Source organism: Syngnathoides biaculeatus, chromosome 1 (assembly GCF_019802595.1).
Source record: "Syngnathoides biaculeatus isolate LvHL_M chromosome 1, ASM1980259v1, whole genome shotgun sequence".
In the NCBI taxonomy this organism is placed as follows: domain Eukaryota; kingdom Metazoa; phylum Chordata; class Actinopteri; order Syngnathiformes; family Syngnathidae; genus Syngnathoides; species Syngnathoides biaculeatus.
This window is the reverse complement of record NC_084640.1, coordinates 10724379-10743610: the sequence shown is the minus strand read 5'-3', so window position 1 is coordinate 10743610 and position 19232 is coordinate 10724379. Positions and strand designations below refer to the sequence as shown.

Below are 19232 nucleotides of genomic sequence, written 5' to 3'. Positions count from 1 at the left end.
AAATTTGAGGTACTGATTCAACTCTTACAAAAGAAAGCAAGGACAGACTTAAATGAACTCGAGTGGCACTTGACAAAGGCCACTGGAAATGGATTTTGAGGATTGTCTTTGAGGCCGACAACAACTTTGAATGGTATTACAAATCTATGACCGTGACATGGTTTCTCCAAATGGTTGATACACCAGTACGTAGCGTTGCATTATTCGAAATGATATCACTATCATTTTTAGCTATAGCTTGTCTAACTCTCCTCGATTCCATCACAAAAAGCTCGCACTTATTTTTGGAGGCATGAACAAATGAGGAGTTAACAGAGGAATTATAAAACTCTTTTATGAGGGTGTGCATCCTCGGGCAACCATATTGTTAGTCACTTTTTCAAATATAAATATCACCCAAACCTGACATTTATAACAGGTGTGTATATGATGATGTACCGTATTTTCCACACTATAAGGTGTACCTAAAAGTCGTTAATTTTCTCAAAAACCGACGGTATGCCTTGTAATCCGGTGCGCCTTATATATGGATCAATATTGGGCCTTTAGTGCAGCTCCATCTAATGGATGCATCACATAACCCCGGCCTCTACTGTCGCGTCTATTCTATGCGCCTTATAATGCGGTGCGCCGTATACAGGTATATGAAAAAGTTTTAAAATTGGCCATTCATTGAGGGTGCGCCTTATAATGCAGTGCGCCTTATAGTGTGGAAAATACCGTAATTAAAATGATACCTGATAGGATTCACCAGTTTTTTTCACCAGTGCTATAGCTAATATCACATATCGACATAAACACATGTTGTCGTCACGTGGATGTAAAAAAAGAAAGCATGAAATTGGACTTGTGGTAACTTTATAGTTTCATCAATGCACATCCGTTAGACCAAAACGTCTGGCTTTAAAATGACCTCCAATCTGCACGCCGATACTTCTCGCGGTAATAAAACTGCCCATTAACCTCCCGTGGACCACTGCAGTCCCTTCATGACGCCATCCATGAGTCACAGCCCGCATCTGACAGCTTTTTCGCACTTCCACACCGACACACAGCGAGCGGCCGCAAATCCTTCCCCTCTAAAACTGCTCATCCAGGGGGCTTTGTGGCGAAAATATGACCAATGAGTCATGTAGAGAGAGAGAGAGAGAGAGAGAGAGAGAGAGAGAGAGAGAGAGAGAGAGAGAGAGAGAGAGAGAGAGAGAGAGAGAGAGATGAGAGAGAGAGAGAGAGAGAGATGAGAGAGAGAGAGAGAGGAGAGAGAGAGAGAGAGAGAGAGAGAGAGAGAGAGAGAGGAGAGAGAGAGAGAGAGAGACACTCAGCCAAGAGTCTCCGCAAAACTGCAGAGTGATTTTCTCAATTTTGCCATAGGAAGAGCAGTGGGAAAGCCACCAGGTTTATGAGGTGGGTATCAATAGAGGACCGTCCACCCGGCCTTTAATGTCAGCGATCGTCACGTTCACGCCGAGATGAAAAGGAATAAAAACCTTCCGCGCAAGCTAACAAATAAGGTTCATCGCTGTGGGTTTGTTTGTTGAATTTTAATACTTCTGGGCCACCCACTGAGACAGATGCGATTCTTCCCTCGGTTAGGAAGCAAACGCCTCTCATAATAGAGTTTCCTCCGCATGACGTCGAGACGCTCCATGAGCTGAGCCAGTCACCCCAAAAAAAAAAAAAATCCCATTTGACGGAATCAAAATAAACACAGCTCATGGCCGAACGGCAAGTTGATGCAAATGATTCCCTGGAAAGTTCTGCCAGAATCGTAAAGAAATAGAAATGCTTTGGGCACTATATATGGCAACCATGTTCTAGTCTTTGGTACTCGTAAGATGATTCACTGCACTAGTAGAATGGTGGAAAAAATGGCCCAAATACTTTTTGGAAAGCAATTGTGCTTCTATTTTACTTCATAACCAGCTAGAAGTCCATTTACTAGTACACTCTTTACCCTCACTAGTAAGAAAATTCAGCACACGAGTGGAACAATTAGGGAACACTAGTAAAATGACTGGGTCATACTAGTAACCTGCCTTCCACTACTGTATGATAGTTCTGCACACTAGTAGGACAACTGTGGCATCCTAGAAACTTAAATGTTAACCAGTGAGCCAGAACTGTGCACTAGTTGACATTTGCATGTCACTAGTACTACTAGGTAAGTGCTAGATGTTAGTTAATAGACTGCAGTTTTGTCTGACTAGTACTCTGTAGATATCCTAACTAGCACCCCACAAAAGACAGTCCCACTTTCCATATGCAGTATATCGTACAGTATGCTTTTCAGTCTACACTTGGTCACCAAGCCGTTTGATCATTACTTCAGTCAAATCCAGACATGAATAACTTTTCTGAGAATCAAGTTCCAAGAAACACTTGTGTAACGTGCTCTGACGTCCAAGGATATATGAATATTAAAATCGGAAAGACGCCACGGCTCGGGCTGCCAACACGTCTGCGTGCCATCAACGGGCATTCGGTTGGTGTGGCAACAAGCTGCCGTTGCGCACGATGACGTCTTTGGCGAGGCTGAAAACTGGATAGCTCTACTTTGTACTCATTATTTTGTTAAAATGGGCTTGTTACTTTTTTCAACCTCCAAGTATTATGATACAATTAAAAAGAAAAAAAAAGATGTAACTAGAGAGAGATTACGATCGTGAAAAAAGTCTGACATTTCATCTTAAGGTCATATCACCCAGCCCTGTGTTGAGCAGAACGACACAGGAAGAATAGATGAATGGACAAAGATGACTCAACGTGTTTTCCCAACTCTTAAGGGAGAAGACGAGTGCAGGGGAGAGACAGCTTGTGGATGACAAAGATAGACGGCAGGCAGGAGACATCCGAGGCTAATTTAGAGCAGCAGGCATTGGACAAGACAGACGTGTATCTTATTGGCTAACTAAGGCGTTTTCGCTCTCTTTGTTGCAGCTGTCAGAATGATAGTAAACACAAATCGGAGCCGCAGCCGTCTGCGAGGGCGAACGTGGGCCGCCTCACGCCGGAGTTGATTGTGGCGAACTCTCGTTAGGCCGATGAGGCAATTGGTGCATTGCTGATTTTTCATTTCAATTGCTTAATGCATCATAAATTGTTTCAGGCTTCCTTTTTAAAATGTAAATATTAAAAAGAGGCAAGTTCCAGGGAGTACAGTGTTTCCATGCACATTCACAATTCGCTACGTATTTTTTTTAACCTATACTTTTTTTTTTTTTTTAACTTGTTTGCTCTTGGGTCTGTATGGATTAATTTATTAGTCTTAGTTTGAGCCAGTTCACAGCTGCTAAACGGCTGATGCATACAAGTATATATATATACCTTTAGGAACGGGCATTTATTTTGACACATTGTGTATTATTTCATAACTTCCGTTTGGTGCACACCTGTAATTACCGGTATATAAATAAATATACTTTCTTTCTTTAATTACAAAAAATGCATTTTGACTCATAACAGCCACGGCAATTTTGTTCCTGCGTTCCGGTTTTGGACGAGAATTTTCCGCGCGGTGCACTGCGACTTATTAGGATACATTTTTCCGTGGGAGAAGACTCAAACGAGGTCAGAAGGCGGCGTGCCTACGCTCTCATTATTATGACAATCAGGCTCTAACTGAAAGCTGCCGGGAAAGAATAAGTGCTGCTGTGACTGAAAATGAGCTGGCTAATGTTGTAATTGAGTTGTAAAGCCGGTGAAACTTGCAGCTTTTACCCCATATACACACACATACGCACTTTTATATATATATATATATATATATATATATATATATATATATATAGTATGTATGAGTGTTGGTCATCATAACCTTTGTACAAGTGGAAAAAGTACAATGGACTGACAGAGGAACAATCAATAGATTACCAGTCAAATACCAGCCCAAGCCATGATCAGCTGCAATAGTGTGTATGCGCGTGTGTGTGTGCATGTGTTTGTGTTTGTGTGATAAATCCTCTCCCTCAGTGAATGGATGGTCTTAGGGGCAGCTCAGCGGTGTGTTGCCGTGACAACGCATTGTTGCCGCCCAAAAGCAATAGAGCAAGAAATGATGGATTAGCCAATCGAGACGGGCCCTTTCCTAACTGGAACTGCTCTAGCTGACTTTATGTCTGTCTGGCTTTTTTCTTTCTTTCTCTCTCTTTTTTTTTTTTTTATCAACAGTCTCAATCGCGGATGCTTCATCTCACACACAATGGCCCCGGTTTGATGGGCATTTGCGAAACAATGCCAACACAAGGCCGCTCAAGTGTCTGCCTGCTTTTTGTAATCAAACCAAGAGACTCCCCTCGTCACTTTGAATCCGAACACGCGTACCTCATGGAAAACGGCGCCACGCACAGTACAGCCGCCCGTATTGTTTCCGCACTGATTAGCGCCGTTTTTATCGACGCAGCCCGACAATCGCCGCACAGTGGCTGCGATCGTGCTGGTGTCGCCCCGCGCTTCGGCACTTGATGGGAAAACAACAACAGGGAATACGCTTGAGTCTAATCAATGCCGTGGCACGTCCATACAAACAAGAGTGGGGAGTTTCTCATGTTGGCCGCCCGCATTGATTGTAAAGTGGATGAGGTCAGTTGCAGCTGTTAATTGTGACATCACAGCTGTAACATTTATGAGCTATAAAAGCCTTAATAAAGCTCTTTAAAATCGATATTTAATCTTTCAGCTGGTCTTAATGCCACAAATGTAATAAACAGCATTCATAGCTACATTGTTACACTCCTACCTAACCTGAGCTCCGATATAAGTTGGAAATGTTAATGTACTACTAGTGAAGTCATAAAGTATATATATATATATATATATATATATATATATATATATATATGAGTAAGTATGAATGTAACAGAGTGTGCCTTCCAAAGCTGCATGACGCTGCTGTATAAACTAATTCACTGCGTGACTTCGACACTCATATGTTCAGCCGGCCACCCCCCTCGATCTTAGCTTTAATATCATCCTGCATCAAAACATTTACCTTCTGTTTCCATTTCAGTGCCAGCCCATGTAGGTGCCCTGAAAGAATGCGCACCCTGTGTCGGATATGTGATCACGCCAGCATGTCTATGGACATGTATCTTGCAAACATCTTAATACTACCGCTATCACATGGCAATTATGGAAACTATCAACGCTATGCTGCAGACAGCACAAAAGTGTGACATCGTCCCAAGCAGTTCAGAATCAGTATTTGCTCGTAAACATGCAAAAAGGTCATCACGCCCATCTCGGCAGGTCTTTTTTAACAGAGCAGGGTTTTCAACTACTAAATGTATGTTTCCTTTTCTCTCCAATTTTCCATCAAAATTCCCGGGAGGCATTCCTTTAGCGCGCCCCAACCACTTGTAGGCGGCCTCGGGAACACAAGAGAACACACACAAACCCACGCTTTATTCCGGCATCTGTCTTCCTGAGTAAAAAAAAAAAAAAGCACGGGACATGAGACAAGCACGTGCACGTACGCACACGCAGAACCAGGTTTTGTACATTAGACTGAAACAAACGTACAAAAAAAAAGAAACAACAGCTGATATGTGGCATGATTGTCGGCGATATTCTGCTCCGAGCAAATACAATCTATCACACGACAGAATATGGTTCAACAGGTCTTCCCAGAGCGGAGGAAATAGCCGCCGTCATGTGGTCGCCGCAGCGTCTTTCCTGTCGTCAGTGACGGGGAATGGCTGGTGTCATTGCTTTAGGAAATTACCTGCAGTCAGCCGCATCCCAATGTATGCGTTACGCTTCGGGATGCTGACGGCGAGTCAAGGGAGGGGACTGGAAATGTCAAAAATGACAACCGGTGGAGGCAAAACCGTAGTATTATCATATCTTCAACGTTATTATATTTGTGCTATATTTCAATTCATAGTGTCATCACAGAAAGCAAAAAAAAAAAAAAGCCCATTTGTTCAAATAGCTGCTCGCTCAACGGAATAAATAAATGTCATACCTCAACCATACATTTCATCACCAATTAAAATACTGACGAAAGTCACTCTGATGTTCTATCTCCGATCGTCATAATAGATGTTTTTACCACAATACGCACTGCGCGCACAGCTTATGTGGCATCTGTACAGCTGATAATTACAGTAGAGTACAAATAAAAGAGGCAATTGTGCCAAATTGTACCTGCAGCAAATATTTGCAGTATGCATATTAGAATGTCGATCAAATCAGTAGGTGGCCCCAAAAAGTTGTTCATTGTATTGCAACTCCAATAAATAGACAGCATACCGCATATCAACCTCATTTGTTCCCTTTCAGAGGGAACAAAATATGAAAAATAACTTTTACACTGACGGACACTCGCAATCCTTTTTTGAAGTTTTTTTTTTCCATGTGCCAAATGCCTGTGTAAGTGTTATGCATTATGTTGCAGATAGGGGGCGGCAGTGAGTTAACGGGAGGAGCTCAATGACAAGTTACGATCAGTAGAAGCCAAACTGAGGATTTGTAATTTTTTTTTTAAATGTTACTTTGACTATGTCCTAATTGTGCCTCCTAGGAATTATTTACTTTATTATTGATACCCCAATTGTCATAGTACACGTCTTTACTGCAAGACGTTTATAGTAGAGTTTATCGAGAAAACGTATTTGTTACATACAACGTCCGCAAATCCGTCACTGACATGGAAGAGCAGCAGCAAAGTTGTCTGCCTGACAAACATTTTGTTAGTCAGACTAAACGCTGGCGCTGACATCATCTAGTTATCTGATGCAGTGTTGTCGTGTGAAAACGCACGCAAGTATGGCAATGTCGCGCCTTTTTTGCCAGATTTTGTGCAAAACACGGAATCTTTTGTTACTTCAGTTGTGACTTGTGATGCTGCAAAATTGAAAAACAACGCAAATGAACCTTCTGTGATGAAAACGCAAAGACAGTAACGTAGTTCAACATTTATATATTTGTCGATTTGCATATCCCCTAAGGGGAAAGTCAATTACTTGCAGATTTTTGCTATTCGCATTCAGGCTCGGTTCCAATATATTATAATACACAATACTGTTTAGTACAGTGAATCCCCATTTATCGTGAGGCATACGTTCTAGACCACCCACGAATGGTCAACATTTGCACTCTCTCGAGACCGTGGAGAAATACTTTGTAAGAAAACATCTGAACTTACTAAAACCCACTTTTTAAAGTAGTTCTTGCAGCTGTTCTCATGGTTTTGCTCAGCTCAGTTCTCCAAATGAGGAGAAAAAGGTTATTTATTTATCACTAAAATTTATTGTAAAACTGAAACATTAAAAAAAGCAAAAGACAATTAGAACTCTGTATTTCAACAGTGATTACAAAGCTTCAAACAACTGCTTCTTTACCATATACAGAGCTGCAACCCATACATCAATACTCGCATGTATTTTCTGTATTCGCCTCGCTTGGTGGGAACTCTGGCGTTTAATTGGGGGCCTTCTCTGCCTTTGTTTTTCTTTTTTCTTTTCTGGTAATAAATACACTGCATCTCTTCCAGTAGAGATCAGTGGCATGGAATTTAGCGTATAATGTTGTGGAACTCCATTGAAGCCATCTGATTCTAAATTTAAAAGCATATTTAATAATAATAAAAAACAGATCCTTTATAAATGAATCTAAACTGCGATAAATCTTGTTTACTGGATCCTACAATTGTAAACACACAATTTTGTTTGTAGAGTGTATAAATCTAACACTGTATCCTGAGTTTGCTAGGCTCCCAAGCCAATAACAAGACTTCCACCGAAAGTATACCGATTTGATTGGCGATGGCGACTATGATGCGCACTCTGTGGCTGATGATGCAGTTAACGCGGACTAATCACCAGATCAATAAGCAGCATACGCACAGACCTAGTTAAGACACGCGCCGATGACGCACCACTGCACAAAGGTCCACCAGTAATGTGCGCGCATCCATACTCGTATACGGCGAAATGCAGTCTGCCGTAAAATATGGAATATTTACACTCACGGTGTTGTTTTCCCGTTCTGTTTATATGTAACAAACAGGTATGCTTGTTTCGTACAGAGCGGATGGAGGGACGATCAATGCAGAGGCAGAAATAGTACGCAACATCGGTTATATTGCACCCCGGTATTCAGTACTGCATGTCTCTTTGCACCACCGAAGTGTCCTTGAGGTATCTCCTGCTTCCATCTGTTCAACGTAGTGAGCGCCTTATTGAGAAATTATTTTGCTGAGCAGACAGAGCGAATGGATCGGTTCCCCCACAGAGCATCACTTTGAATAACAAACAGCACCCATTGACTTGAAACCACCCCCCCCCCACTTCTTGTTAAGAGTAATACGGATAATTGACCAAATGTCTTCTCCTCACCTGCTGTTCGGGGGAAATGAATATGCTCCTCGTAAGTGTGACACGAGTGTGTTCCCCTGCTCTCTCCGCGTAGCCTTTGGGTCCCAAACACTTTCTTCCCGGTGTAAAACTGAGCTTTCGTCTGTTCACACACCTCTCGGAGTGACGAAGGAAGATGAATGAACCGCTGGCGTCTCCCTTGCCAACACATAAGCACCGAGGCCCCCCCTCCCTCGCACCACTATTGGCCGGGGCGCTCCGAGGAGGCAGCGCTCCGTTGGCTGAATTGCTGAAGCGGCCTGTCAGTCACAGGCGGTCCAGAGCAGAGATGAAGGGAAGGGGAGGCTTACACGCTTAAAAAGGGAACCTGTAAATAATAATGAATACTTATTGAACCTGTAGCTAAATGGAAATTAAACTGTGATTAATAATAATAATATAGTTATAGTATTCCTTACTGTATACTTTATACATATATATCGTGGTGGGCGTTGTGAACATCCATAGCTGTTGTGTCCCCTGTATTATAAATGGAAAGCCAATGTGGTTTTTTTTTTCCTTTTTAATGGGGGGAAAAAATTTAATTAATAGCCAGCCTCAAAGGGTCGGATCGATCGCTCAAGGTCAGCCGGGGCTTTCTGGCAGGAGCGACGGCGTCCGTCACCTTTCGGGGAGCGCCGTCGTCCACGCCGAGCGTCATCTTTGCAGTTTGTCCTTGGCGCCAAGGTGAGCAGATAATCAGACGGAATCGCCGGCGTGACGGCCGCGGACGACCAAATCGGCTCCAGTTTGCACTCGTAATGCGCTGGAGTGCAAAGCTGAAAAGAGAGGATGGGGTGTATGGGGGGGTTGAATGATCAGATAATTACAAAGGACCACCAGAGCAGCAAGAGGACCCCACGTAATCATGGGACCAAACTTCCAAGAATATTATATAGGAAGTATTGTGAATAATATAAGAGTCAAGTTTACCTGTATTGCCCTTAATCACAAGAGAGTCTAAAAGGGCTTTACAGACCCATGGTTGACAAAGCTAAATACAAATATTCATAAAATAACAAAAAACAAAAATTTTTTGATCCCAACTTACTGTTTGTACAGTATTTGTTTCATAAAATAATACATTCATGAATTAGAAATAAATTCATACATGTTGGTAAAAAACAGAATATATATAGTTTTTCATTGTACCATCATCCGTGTTCTCATCTGTCCCTTTAAAGAATAAGGAAGCCCTTGAGTGCAAAAGTTTACACACCCCTACCCACTTTAAAAAAAGAATAACCTTAACCAGGGGTCACCAACCTTTGAACCATGCAAAGGGCTATCAGTTATCTACATACTACATAAATAAAAAATATGCTTAGATAACCTATAAGAATGTTATTGTTAATTATAGATATTCTTCTTTGTGAAGACACTGATCACGTTAGCGCAATAATTATGAGCAATGCCTTTACAAGGCAGGAAAAATCAACATATTAATATTCAACACTTTTTTTTAAAAGTCTACAAGTGGTTACATTTTCAAATTCTCCAAAAATCACAATGTCCCGTCACTGAGCAATTTTTAGAACAAGCCCGAGGGCTACTCGTGGTTAGTGATGGTCATCCTATTTTAAAGTATGAATGTATAAACTTTCATATCATGGCGATCACAATCATTCATTCATTTTCGCGTCCCTTCCCACCTTCTAATTGAAATATGTATAATTGAAATGTCATCATGAAAATGTGTCCGTCTAATTGAGCCATGCTTAATTGAAAATGGCATGAATATAGCATGAATCCCTCATGCCTGCCTGTTTTTTTAACCTTCTATCTATGAATATTCATGACGACAAGCGTTTGTGTCTGCGCCCGTGTGTGTTGTGTGTCTCCATCAGCAACACCGGGTTGCCACGGGAGACGAGCCATCCAATCCGCCCTTCCCCACTCTTCTCGCTCATCACGGCTTCACTCCCCATCCTCCCGTTTGGGTCCTACTTGACTTTTCTTCAACTTACATTTGAGCAATTTCACTCCCTTGCGATAATAGTCAGCAAAAATATGATCATCAGAGGTCATCTGGAGTACACCGCACAATTTAAGAGCGGTAAAAACGCACATTCTTGAATTTTATCTCATCATGTGTGATCGCTCACATTGTAAAAATCAGCTCAGAAATGAGCGCTGGTCTCTTTGAGGCAGCAACATTTATTATTAAAGACAACATTAAAGTCCTGCCCAGTCCGTTGCAATTTTGCTCTCTTGCAAATGCCACAAAATAAAGAACTTTTTCGCACAGGTGATTATTATGGAGGGGAATAAAGGGAATACGATCTTAAAGAGTTGAAGGACAGCAGGACCGTCACTGGGTCGGAGGAAAATGGGTGGAAAGTGGAGAAGGGGCATGATGGGAAGAGGTGTCCTTTGTGGAAAACCAAAGGGAAAAAAAAATGTCAATTAGACAGTTTACAGGATCCATCACACTTCATTACATATGCACACACACACAAAGACACTTCAGACGCAGGTCAGGAATCAATTGTTTTATTATTCAGCCACTGGTGCATTGTCATCCAGTCACTAAATGTCCTCACATCCACTGTCGAATAGAACAGATATATAATTGCATTGCATGCCGTTTATTTATATCCATCCATCCATTTTCTTAGCTGCTTATCCTCACGGGGGTCACAGAGCCTATCCCAGTTGTCAACAGGCAGGAGGCGGAGTACACACCGAACTGGTTGCCAGCCAATTGCAGGGCACATCGAGACAAACAGCCGCACTCACAATCACACCTAGGGGCAATTTAGAGTGTCCAATTAATGTTGCATGTTTTTGGTATCTGGGAGGAAACCCACGCAGACACGGGGAGAACATGCAAACTCCACATAGGCAGGTCTGGGATTGAACCCAAGACCTCAGAACTGTGAGGCCAACGCTTTCCAGCTGAGCTGCGATTGTACGATTTTTATAACTGCCCTGCGCTATTATGCTTGCCTTTGCAATGCACTTGCTACATTCCTTCATACATTTTCCTTTCATTTCCATGTTGTACCCTCCATGCATCTGGAACTTGAATCTCTCCTAGATGTACAAACGTCACAGCAACACGGCGCCAAAAGTCCGAACATCTCAGGCCCAAAAAAGTCCAACGAGGCTTTCTTTCTCGCGAGCTAACAAAGTCTTAGCGGTCCGCGGATAAAGTTGGCAGATGTTAATGGGCCTGTCTGTAAGCAGAGCAATGGATGAAGCACCTTGGGCAATGAGCCACTTAATCATGACAGCGGAGGGGGAGCCGGGATGGGCGGGGGGGGGGGGGGGGCTGACAGGGTGGGGAGGCGGGGCCGCGTAGGCAACCATGACGATCACCTCGAATCAGACAATGATTCCGCTCCTGTGACTGTATATAGAAAAAGAGGGAGGAAAGGGGAGCGCAGTCTGACAGATCTTTAATTAGCCACATTAACGGCAAAGAGGTGGATGGAATGAGGGAGGAGAAGAAATGGAGAGATCCTCCACACCTTTGATGCGGTGGCAAGGTTCATCGAGCGCCATGCGAGCACTTATTTTCACACCTTTAAATGTAATTCACTGGCAGCCATGATGAAATCACTGAGCTAATAGTGGAGATGTCACAATATTTTTTGTACACAATGTCCAGGGGCCCTTATTTTCCCCAACTCCTGATAGATTACAACATCAAATTTATCAATTTATATGCCAATGCCAATTCATATTTACTAATTAAAATATATTTAAAAAACATTGCCAGTATATGTTGCTACCTTGACTTTTGTACAAAAACAATACAGAATGGAAATAATATGTAAGTAAATACATTTGTTTTATAAAGTATTAATTATTACATATCAGTAGATACTACTACTACTAGGTAACCAACAGTATACTCCATCCATACAGTTACAAAAAAAAAAAAAAAAAACTTGGACAGCAGTTTACTTCTTCTACTGCACGGTCTCTTTTTAAATAGTGCCCCCTAGGGTTGGGACTGAGGCAGCACCCACATTACTGAACTGCCTTGCTTTACAGCAGGGGTGTCAAACTCATTTTTGTCACGGGCCACACTGTAGATTTCCCTCTGAGAGGCGTGATGGTGAAACCATAGAAATCCTGAATCGCCTCGTCATATTTACACATGAAATTTATGATCTAGTTTTGGAATCAAATCAAGCGTTGATGGGTTTTTCAACCATTCTTGATGTTTAGTAACACAAAAATATTTTTTTCATTTATGATATATGACAATTTAAAATGCTGGGACATATTTTCACAAGAATCACGGATTTTGACACCGATGATTTGCCTTCGCGGGCCACATAGAATCACGTGGCGGGCCAGATCTGGCCCCCGGGCCTTGAGTTTGACACCTGTGTGTTACAGGCTACTTTAAAGTTTTAAGACCGTTAGTGAAACAAGCATGTTACATTTCCAGTAGTGACAGAGTGATGCCCCAAATAGTTTGTGTTGCGTGTATTTAAATTATTTTTATTCATATTTGTGTGTTGTCATATAGTCGAAATACCCTTGAAAACAGAACTCACTCTGTTGTACGAAAGCAAATACACGCACACACACACACACACACACACACACACTCACACACTTTCTTTTCATCTTTTGGCACTATTTGCTTCCTGAAATGCACACACATCAGGCGCTCTGACAGAGTCCAAACACACCGACTTGCACATACTGTACATACCTGTCATAGGAGGACATGACAATGGCTACAACTGAGGCTGACCCTGTTTCCAAGGTGCCCAAATAGAGGGTGAGTTGCCGGGCACTGACGCCCATGTTTCTTTAACAATAACACACTAACAGAGATTGGATACCTACACTAAAATATCATGATTTTTCTTTCAAAACAACAAACTATGCATGAGGTCAAGGTATCATTTTTGTCCACTTGGGAGTCATTATCTTCACATTCCACACTGTAATATCTGTGAGTTTGAGCGTGTGTGGCTTTAAAAAGTGAGTGTGGCCCAGCCTGTTGAGTGACGTGGGAGTCAGCAAATGAGCATGCTGTTTTATTTTTAATTTTTTTGTGTGATTTAACGATAGGCGGATCAGCTGGTAAAGCGTCGGCCTCGCAGTTCTGAGGTCCCGGGTTCAATCCCGGACCTGCCTGTGTGGAGTTTGCATGTCCTCCTCGTGCCTCTGTGGGTTTTCTCCGGCAACTCCGGTTTCCTCCCACATCCCAAAAAAATATGTAACATTCATTAGACACCCTAAATTGCCCAGAGGTGTGATTGTGAGTGCGGCTGTTTGTCTCTATGTGCCCTGCGATTGGCTGGCAACCGGTTCAAGGTGTACCCCGCCTCCTGCCCGGTGACAGCTGGGATAGGCTCCAGCACTCCCCGCGACCCTTGTGAGGATAAGCGGCTAAGAAAATGGATGGACAGACTTAATGATACGAGTTATTCGCTGAATCACTTCAGCCCTAAAATGCTTGGTAGGCCATGTAATTTTATTTGGTCGCATCTTGATTATGCATTCTAAATATGTATCAATGATATTTGCCTCAGTTCTTCTTGCTGCAGGCATCTTTTACCCACGCTGCATTGAAAATTCTTTGCATTTTAAATCCAATATATGCGCATTTAACTAAATGCGGCGTAACACCTGTAACCGTGTTTGTTATGGGAAATAAATGAGCATAATTTGTATGTATATCTTAGTTTGAGAGGTTAAACTAGTGTTCTCCACCCAAACATCTCCAAGGCCTGAAACGCCCTCCCCGCCAAAAGAAATTTCTATTCCCGTCGAAGGAAATATATGAGAGGGGAACTGAAGATGATGTATGCTATCACGGCCCTGAAATAACTGCGGGGCTAAATTTAGACGCAGGTTGCCGCCGGCACAATGGAATAAAATAGAATGTATGAATGAGGGTCTGGCGTTTCTGGATGAATTTACGGTGACAAAGATAACAGATGGCGGGTCGTGTGTATGCGTGCGTGCGTGCGTGTGTATGTGTGTGTGTGGTGAGAGCGAGCGAAAATGAAAGGTAACAGGGATTTTCACTTCAAAGTGGGCAGCGGCACGGCAGATTAAAGCACACCAGGTATCAAAGAGCCTCAGGTGGTCGGGAGCACTCGGGAGCCCCCCCCCCCCCAAATATATATATATATATATCTATATCTATATATATATATATAGATATAGATATATATATATATATATATATGCATGCGTGTGTGTCGCCTCTTTACACCTTCTCCTTTAGATGGCTACATGGGTAGATCTTTTTTCACTGAAGTTGGTCCTCTGCATGAAGAGTGTACTGGAAATGGTACCGATCGGTTATTGTGTGGGGCCTCGGCACAATGTGGGTTTTCTCCAAAACTGAGCTCCGTAAGTAGTGGTGCAGGGGTGCTCAGACTTTTGTTTACCCCAAGATCTACTTTCCAAGCAGCCAGCCTCTCGTGAGCTACCGACGAGGTGGGGGGGATGATGATGATGCTCCCAAACTGTTTTAAGGTTAATGTTATGTTGCCTCCTATATTTAAAATACAGAATTAGCTTTTTGTGCACTGTATTGTCTGTGCTTTCATCCTGGATCAGGCTGTGCCATGGTGGAATTTTAAAATGACACACCATCTCATCCTGCACTTTCTACTTTGGATTCAAACCAGACCTTTCCCACTCGGAAAAGAGAAAATCTCGTCCAGTTTAACCATTTTTTTCTTCGATTATTCACATACTCAGACAGTCATTGCATCTTAAAACAACAGCATTCCTCTTTTTTTTTTTAACTTTCTCCATTAAGATCGAAAATAAACATCAGCAGCATGTCTCGCTCGTCTTTGCTCTACGTTGCCCAGACTGTCTTGCTAACTAATGTAGCGATGGTGGACACCGTCATTATAAAACAAATTGATGAGCTGCGTAAGTACTATAACATTTGTAATTATGAGTCTTTAAGAGTGCGGGGAGCGGGGGGTAAGGTAAACTCAGAAAAAGAGAGTGTGGTGGAGCAGTGGTCGTTGTTAGAGTAAGTTCCGTGTGCTGCCTAAAAGAAACCAGTGGCTTTTTCTTTTCATTTTTTACAGTACGTATGTGAATTGTGCCATTGGATGTAACAACCAGTCTTCCGTCACTCATTGAATCACATTGCAAAATGCCACAAACTGAATAGCTGTATGTTATACTTTCAATTTGCATTGGATTATTTTGTTTTTGCGTGCAATGCAGAATATCTGTGAAGAGACTGCAACAGTGGTACAATTTAAAACAAAAAAAATGGTGTGCCGTCCCGCGATCGACGCATTGAGCAACCCTGATGTAGTGGCACACATTTAAAAAAGTACAGTTCAGATGTCTTCAACTTTTTAGTGCAACGCTTTGCCATTTCATCTTTAAGAACGGTTTGCTTTTAAAGTTTTAATCAGGTACAAATGTCCGTTTTTTTATGCACCACATTATATTGAATCATTTAATTGGATCATTCGCCCCAACAAAGCAATAGTGCGGGTCTTTTCTTGAGTGGTACTCTAAAAGTGGGGAGCTGTAGAAAATAAAAATCAACAACACTGTTTTACAAGGTGAGATTTTGTGTTTTAATGTTACATGTTTTTTGTGAAATTTAACTTTTACACTTAGACGTAAATTGAGTTATGGCAGACATACAGTACAGACTGCGTGTATGGATTCCACGTGCGAATGGGAACCGCGAGGCAGGCACTTGAGACGACAAGCACATTTACATTGTACTTCAACAGCTAAGTGAATAGGGTCAAAGTATTATAAGAAAAGAGGCTGAAAGAGGCAAACACACACACATCCACACACGTCTGAAGTGCTCCCCCCAATGGGGAGCAAAGAGTGACCCATCCGACCCGGTAGAGAGGACCTGCAAGGTTGAAGCTCTCAGCCTCCCATCAACAAACACCCACTCGCCACTTCACGGTGTTGTGTACTGTTGCCGGTGTCCGTTGTGCTCACAATCCCTTCACTTCAGAACAGAAACACCCATAGACCCTGTTCAAAAAAAAAATAATAATAAAAAGAACAACTCTAGAGACTAAGCCACAGTTGTGGTTACCATAGCAACAGAGCCGACGAGCAGCATCCTGGCAGCTGTGATAGTGAGTGTTTTAGTTTTACTCTCTGAAGTACACAAACATCCGTCTGTGGACACATAAATGTACTATGTAGCTTTGATAAATACTGACATCTACAGGACACCCACTGTAACTACGCTTACCTTGACTTCACAATGGTACCTTTGGTTTATTAGCGCCCACGAGTTTTATTTTTAGTACTAACAAGCAGTCACATGGTCGATTTTTTTTTTAGATTTCTAAATTCTGAGCGAACTGCAGATACGCCACCTCTGGAGTGAAGGGGAAAACAAAAGTACTACAATGCCCTCGCACGTGGACAAGGCAAGGAACATAATTGCCGTTGTACAGTAATTTCAGCGGTTTACTGAAAAAAAAAAATGACAACACGTACAAGGAACAAATGATCACGTTGAATTTACCCATCAACCCGGATGATGACACACTCGGCCGCACCCCTGAACGGCACGCATCAGTACACAAATACTAAATGGCACTGTATAATTTTTTACATTTTCATGTTTTCATTAAAAACATTTGTACAGCGCAAATATTATTGACAGGAAGTATGGGATATACATTAATAACTTTATTGAACGGGGAAATGTAATTTGAACGCGGATGCTGAAATTAAAATTGGATTTTTCTACAAATGTGGAAAAACAAAATCAGCACCATGGACAGCGGGAAGCAAAACTGCGGCGAGCTGCTGGTACCACTAGAGGGCGCCAATGCACCAGTTTTTTTTTTTTTTAAATAGACCGTACAGCATGTTTATAAGGAAATTTATTTGCATATTTTGGCAATTTCATAAAACAAAAGGAAAGGATAACTGTTTGGGGAAAAATGATGGAACTTGCATAGATTCACCGAAGACTTCATTAGATTCATTTTCATGAATTTTTTAAAAAACTTTATTTCAGATACTGTATACAGGTGCATTTCAATAAGTTGCCTTTGGTAGTTGAATTTAAAAAGTTAATTTCATAAACAGATTGCAAAAATACTGTGTGCACAATGACTTGTAACCTACTAGTTTCCTTTTTTGAGGTGACAGGTAATTCGTACTGATTTGAATGATATATCTTTGAGTTCTATTCAAAATTCATTGGGATGCACCTGTATAACTATTTTACTTTTTATTTTTCAAAAACATTTTGAGACCGTGTGGTTCTCGTATTGCTCACCCTTAAAAAAAAAAAAAAAAAGAAGCATATCAAAGGCATTTTGTTTTAAAGTGTCAAAAGTTTGCAGTTTCAGTATCGTGCACCAAATACTGTACGTTATTCAATGATAACAAAACATTTTAAATGCTGCATAGAGGTAGTGAAGAAGTGTGTTTTTGTTTGGCATTTAATACATTTTTAGCTACATCCGTGTAGTTGTGTTCTCTTTGGGGTTTTGCGACGTGGAATCTATTGAGAGAGAAGGTCGGCCTCCTTGGAAATGGATTGATCGTCCGCGGCGGCTTGCGACATGAGCTCCGTCACGTTTTCCTCCAGACCGCTGATTCGTGTTCCCATCTCGTCTAGTGCTTTTCGTCAAGGGATCGAAACCTTCTCACTTTCTCAAAAACAAATGGAAAAATAATGCGGGGGTGGGAGGTTAAAAAGGTTGAGTTTTTATTTTGTGACGCCTGAATGAAAATTCCCAAACGCACCACCCAGATGTACAGGATTTTTTTTTAGACATGGGTCCTCAGTTTACCAACGGTTTTGGTGTACGACTTTACGAGGTAATTTGTGAACTATCACAAATACAGTGGAAGCCTCAGCATCGTGAGTTCATTCCTTTTTAACGTCAGAATGACACCAATCAGTTGGGAAATGTGCAATGACAAAATATGTTTTTTTTAAAAAAAAAAGGTTCATTTGAGAATCTTGTCGTGCAAAATTTGGAATTTTGAGAAACTTGGAAAGTGTTAGGAATGGTTCTCAAATATGCTCTTAATGGGCTAGCTACACGTTTAGTGGTAGGAACTGGATCTTGGGACAGTGGTAAACTGGTTAGAATGTTGGGCTCACAGTTCTGAGGACCAGGGTTCGAATCCCTGCTCCACCAGTGTGGCGTTTGTAGGTCCCCTTCGCCCTTAGTTGTGATTGTGAGGGCAATTGTTGTCAGTCTCTATGTGCTTTGTGATTGATGATAACTGGTATAGGCTGCAGCACTCCCGGGACCCTTGTGAGGATAAGCGGGTCAGAAAATGGATGGATGGATTGCTTTCAATTGGATTTTTATTTTGGGAAAACGACGCACGAATCAGTCGTAAAACGCAGACTTCAGCATTGCCCCAAAAGAGCAAACAAAAGCAAACTTCGAAAGGATATTTTTCACTTCCAAATGTTCGGAGATGGCTTGAAAACGTTCCTGTAATCGCCGCATAGTTTCTTCCATCTGAAGAAAAAAATAAAAACAAAAATGAAATCATACTTGTGGCCAGCCCGTCCTCAAAAAAAAAAAAAAAAGATACGACATTATAACTTACCGCTTGTGTCATCTCTTCGGCTGCTTTGCACTCCGTTTTTGACATTGTTCAGCAGGCGTTTCGCTCACCGCTCCGCGTGTTGTATACCTCCACCAAACGCCCTTTTTAATTTCATATAAATAAAGGAGAAAGTGGACCATCACTAGCGTTAGCTGCGAGCCATCGGTAACTTTGATTCAACTTCAGCTCGCGTGTCTAAAGTAGGGCTACTTCCTCTTTACGCAGTTTGTATTTCAAAATAAAAGTTTTCTAGTGAAACACCGGGTGATTACAACGTTAAACGTGTAATAGTTTTCCAAATTCACCTCTCAAGTGTGAACTTTATCCAATATATAAGCATATATACACGTT

General features: G+C 41.8%; 1 protein-coding gene across 1 annotated transcript; it reads right to left on the bottom strand.

Annotated features, from left to right (window-relative positions):
- Nucleotides 1-15565: 15565 nt before the first annotated feature.
- Nucleotides 15566-19135, bottom strand: LOC133498573 (heat shock factor-binding protein 1-like protein 1). Its single transcript, XM_061815591.1, has 3 exons — nt 18882-19135; nt 18724-18790; nt 15566-17927 (listed from the first exon to the last, which is right to left on the bottom strand). Exons 1-3 carry the CDS (start codon nt 18924-18926, stop codon nt 17812-17814), a joined length of 228 nt encoding a protein of 75 aa, XP_061671575.1. The 5' UTR covers nt 18927-19135; the 3' UTR covers nt 15566-17811.
- Between the last annotated feature and the right edge of the window lie 97 nt (nt 19136-19232).

Bases quoted from the DNA above. Each gene is read 5' to 3' on its own strand.
- LOC133498573 (XM_061815591.1), bottom strand. From the start codon at position 18,926: ATGTCAAAAACGGAGTGCAAAGCAGCCGAAGAGATGACACAAGCG. The intron at 18,791-18,881 runs GTAAGTTATAAT...TTTTTTCTTCAG, and splicing joins CCGAAGAGATGACACAAGCG to ATGGAAGAAACTATGCGGCG. The intron at 17,928-18,723 runs ATATCCTTTCGA...GACGAAAAGCAC, and splicing joins CGAACATTTGGAAGTGAAAA to TAGACGAGATGGGAACACGA.